Source organism: Branchiostoma floridae, chromosome 4 (genome assembly GCF_000003815.2).
Source record: "Branchiostoma floridae strain S238N-H82 chromosome 4, Bfl_VNyyK, whole genome shotgun sequence".
NCBI lineage: Eukaryota > Metazoa > Chordata > Leptocardii > Amphioxiformes > Branchiostomatidae > Branchiostoma > Branchiostoma floridae.
In genome coordinates this window covers 19,872,154-19,876,695 of record NC_049982.1, presented here as the reverse complement: position 1 = coordinate 19,876,695, position 4,542 = coordinate 19,872,154, and the positions used below count along the sequence as shown (strand labels likewise).

The 4,542-nt window shown below is 43.4% G+C and overlaps 1 protein-coding gene across 2 annotated transcripts in view; it reads right to left on the bottom strand.

The window, feature by feature from the left end:
- LOC118414144 (matrix metalloproteinase-19-like) overlaps nt 1–1,376 on the bottom strand; it is a 16,285-nt gene extending 14,909 nt beyond the window's left edge. The window contains exon 1 of one of the 2 annotated variants that reach the window (XM_035817971.1): nt 972–1,376. In XM_035817971.1, coding sequence (XP_035673864.1) covers nt 972–1,115 — 144 coding nt within the window. In that variant the 5' untranslated portion in view covers nt 1,116–1,376. The remainder of the gene's footprint in view (nt 1–971) is intronic. The other variant, XM_035817972.1, reaches the window with a different exon arrangement.
- Between the last annotated feature and the right edge of the window lie 3,166 nt (nt 1,377–4,542).

Here is a 4,542-nt window from a genome sequence, read left to right as displayed (position 1 = left end):
CGACACTTTAGAGATTTTTAAATGGTTTCCTTCTTTGCTTGCATTTCCATTCATCTGAACGTATTATCTTTAGATGGGTTCACGTCGAGAGCTGACCCTACCGTGCTGGACCAAACGGTTACTACCTGCGCTTTGCTGCTCAGTGTGGGCTCTTTGTTCATCTACTTTCACTTTGTGTCTGTACACTATACCAGTGTCTGCGGCCAGTATGCCTGTGTGTACGCTATACCACAGATCTGCACGCTGTACCAGTTGGCAGATGCTGTCAGTCCATCACGCTCTTTACAAATTACATCGGCCACCAGTATCCAAACAGGAGCTGCCAGTCAGACTGTCAGTGATAGCTTACCCCCAATGGATCGTCTATCCAGGACACGCACACATCACTGTTGACTTCTACAGCCAAACGAGCAAGCAGCAGACACAAGAAACCTCGCGGGTCCGTGTGGTAAGATGGACTCAATTGTTCGTTCACTGACAATTCAAGCCAGCCGCACACGCGGCGCTGATCGGTCTACTTTCAAATCCCTTCGTTCTCGTGTCCATGAGAACTGAAGCCTCCCCAGAACACGACATGTTCCTGATAGAATATTGCGTGGTGGAAGTAGTAGCTGTCACTCAGTACACGTACACTTAAGTCATACCAAAGCTACCATCATTACAAGTTCACTCACTATAAGTAGTACCCCTATCACATCTCACAGGTAATAGTTAGTCATTAATTTTTTTAAACTTTGAGCTGTAACTCAATTTGCAGATAACATTTCAAATGTTTTGGAATTGCTTCTATTTCGTGCTATGATGATGAGGAGCTTAACATGAAAGGAAAGCTATGGAATGGTTTTTAAACCATTTCATAGCTGCTATACCCTTAAGTCTCTCCTTGCAAATCGCCCCACCATATGTCTACGAGTAGAGACTTAAACGCTGGCGATGAGAGAAAAATCATTTATGGAATACGTGATACATACATCATCCGTGGGTCCGTCTTCCGTTGATCCGACTCGATCTTTCGTAGGGTCCGCTGTTGTATATCTGGCATTAGGGAGAGATGTGACACGGACTGAGGCTGGGCCACTCGCAACCGTCAGAACAAGTAGCAGCCAAGCCTTCATACTTCTGGCACCACTTATCCTCTAGTGTGTACAGGAGTGAACTGTATCTGCCGCTGCCTCTCTACCTTATGAACTAGCACATCGGCCCTAAGCGCCTACCAAACCGGCCTGGGCATGTCACGTAGGAATAAACACACAAAGTCGGGTCGAATTCTTCCACGTGGGGCGGCCTGACACCGAGGAGGGGTGTATTTGCACTTCCGTGTCTTCCAGCAATATACGGCATCAAGTATTTTCGCGAGGCGGCGCGACCCGGGAGCGATTCCAAGTAACAAGTGGTTGTCAAAAGGTGAAGAAAGCTGACGACAGTGGTGATGTGAAGGGATGCTGTCAATGTGGGGGAGAGTCCATTGGATACGTTTAGGGGTGCAACCATTGCTTTTTTAAACACCCTGAGATTTAGGGAAAGTAACTTATATTAAAGGGAGTTGGTTGGGTTGACACATACCCCTCCTCCGATGAACCGCCCATTGCACTTCCGAATCATGTTCAGTGAGGAAGCGGGATCTCAAAGACTACACAAGAAATGTGTCCGGAATTCAAACAAGAAATACCCCCCTACCTTCACATGTTATGAAATGAAAAACTCCTGTTGCGAACTGCGCAAGGAACAAAGATCGCTAAGGTCACATAGTTGTAATACCCCCTTCACATTATATACGATCTTCGGACGTTCTTCGCGATCGCAGGAAGGTCGGCTGATTTTAAGATCTTAAGATGGTCTTGCGTATTTTTCGCCTCAAAACTGTCCCCCTCACATATACGCGAGGCTCGTGAGATCGACGGTGAATAAATCTATGATAATAAACCTCCCATGACCTCTTGCACGCGGACAAGGTAACACAAAACGTTCCTAAAAAAAGGCAAGAGATCAATAAATGTTGCTTATTTTGTTGTCGTAATCTTTTTAAACAATGAATGGAATGCGCGGGCATAATAGAAATGACGCAAGAAAAGAAAGTGTGTCACAAAGTCAGCCTACATACTGCCACAGGGGCCACAATGTTAGAATTACCCTCGCATTCCCAGAAATTCAATATTTGTAAACAAACGGAAGTCGGACGAACGTCGCCCGAACGTTGCCCAACTGACGGGCGTTCGCCATCCGATTTACGCTCGATGATTAATAACTATGTCTTTGCTCGCCTATCGGTCTTCAATCGTTGGATTGACGCAAGACTATTGACCGATACCCTTGCAAGGTACGCACGATTTGTACGCACAATCTGCGACTCGGTAACAGCTGTGCGATTTTGGAGATTTCCTTCGACTAGTCGCATATGTTAAGAACATGTTTCGCTGCACCGCGACCGTCGTAAGACTCCTGGAAACTGCCGGCGATCCCTAAAAATCGCAAGATGATCGTGAGAACACCGGACGTCTTACTCACGAAAATGTCAATCAGAGTTCGTAAACTAGTCTTCCGATCGAATCGCGCCTATTGTGAAGGGGGTATAAGGACGCGCTAGTAAGGGAGGGTGTGTTATGTGCAGACCATCACTAACGGCACGATGATCCCACCTTTGTGAGGTGTGGAACCGGCAAACACGACAAGGTCACGAGCGCAACTTGTGAGGACAGAAGTTCAAATTTTCAGTGAACGTTTAGAATCACGTACTACATTAGTCAAAGTTTGAAATGACAATATGTTACTGGTGCACACATCCTGTACATGAATCACACAGGACCTGTAAAGAACTTTTATTAGGCCTATAGAGGGACTAACTATGGTAACGTTATAAACAGAAGAGACGGAACAGATGATATCAGTTTGGCATGGTTGACATCAGCTCCATGACATGTTATATGCCTTCCTTTTGTGTTATGTCACAATAAATAGTTGAGGAGAAGCCTCTGTACATTTACCCAAACTCAGAAAAGACGTTTCTCTCACTCCTTAGTCCTTACCTTGTATAACCACTCCCCAAATGAGGTGTAGAATACAATACATACTGTTTCATTCTGATGTTTTGACAATAAAATCCTTGTCATTAGTGAAACTTTTTTTACAAACATTTTTAGTAGGTCTACGTATGTCTAGCCATGGTTCAAGAACAAAAGGTAACATCGGGAGGGTCAGTCTTTCTAAAGCCTGTGCAGTCTGCCCTCGTCTCTAAGTATCGCATAAAGTACAGCCTCCAAAGACAACCTTTCGACTCTAGACAAATAAATACAGGAAACACTGTCTATCTGCTGATCTACGTGAAGAATTATAGACGAAACAGTTGAGTTCAACTTGAAACCATCGAGGCGAGACCCGCGGTACATGTGTGGGTGCGAGTAAATACGAGCTAGCCAAGTTGTGGAGATGACTGAGAGAATCCCACACACGGCAGGGTGCACCACTAATGGTACAAAATATGTGGTTAGGCGCCGACGACTGGCATGATGTCATGTCTCTTGTATTTTACGAACTGCCATTCACTCCTGTTCTCTGTGAACCTTGGTGCAGGGGCAGCCCGCTAGTCTTCCCCAAGGCCTGATCTTGATTTGGAGTTTGGATCCAATAAAACAGTAGTTTGAGGAGGAGGGGTCAGGTCATGGTCAGGTTCCACATTATAATTAAGGTCACATGTGCACCATCTTACATAGAGAGTAAATATTCATCAACTTTTATTTACAGAATACAAGAAAGACTGTTTCTCTGTTGACATTCGTGAGGAATAATTACAGACTAAAAAGTTGAGTTCAACTTGAAACCATCGACACTTGCCCTCAAATATATCTAGCCCAGGAAGTAGACTGATCCCAAAGAAAAGTCATAACATTCTTTAAGAACTCCCTTATCTGACTAGATATAATCTAATTTAGGAAATTTTCTGGAAAAGAGCGTGCGAAAAAAGCAAGACTACTTCGGATCGTGAGATGCGACAAACGTGTGTTTGATGCGTATGTTAATGAGACAAAGGTATAGGTAATTGTGTGAATTGGTTGTCTTTCAACTGAGAAGTTTCTGTCAATGTGGACAGTCATTTTCTGCTGTCTAAAAACATCTTGAAATTAAACATTGTTTCAAATCATACTTCGTAAATCTAAAATGTGATTGTAGTAACAGGTGAAACAAAACTTTTTGAAAAGTATTAGTCTTGATATACTTTTCCTTGTTCTTTTCAAGAAACACCAGGTGTAATTAAACAAAATGTGTAATGTTAACGCAAAACTCTCATTTGCAAGAAACAGAAAACGCACTTAAAACATTGATTAAGGCATAGTTTTTCTGTGCTGAAAGGAGAAAATGACGGCACATGTGACTTGAAGATACGAAGAAATATTAAACAAAAACCCCTTTCTGTTACGACCAAAGACCAAACAGGCAAAGGCTACCTCAAAACCAATGTTTTCAGAACCCCTTGACTGAGTCTACATTGCAACACCCTTATCTAGGTATCATACTCTCACACAACCTGAAATGGAATACACACATAGA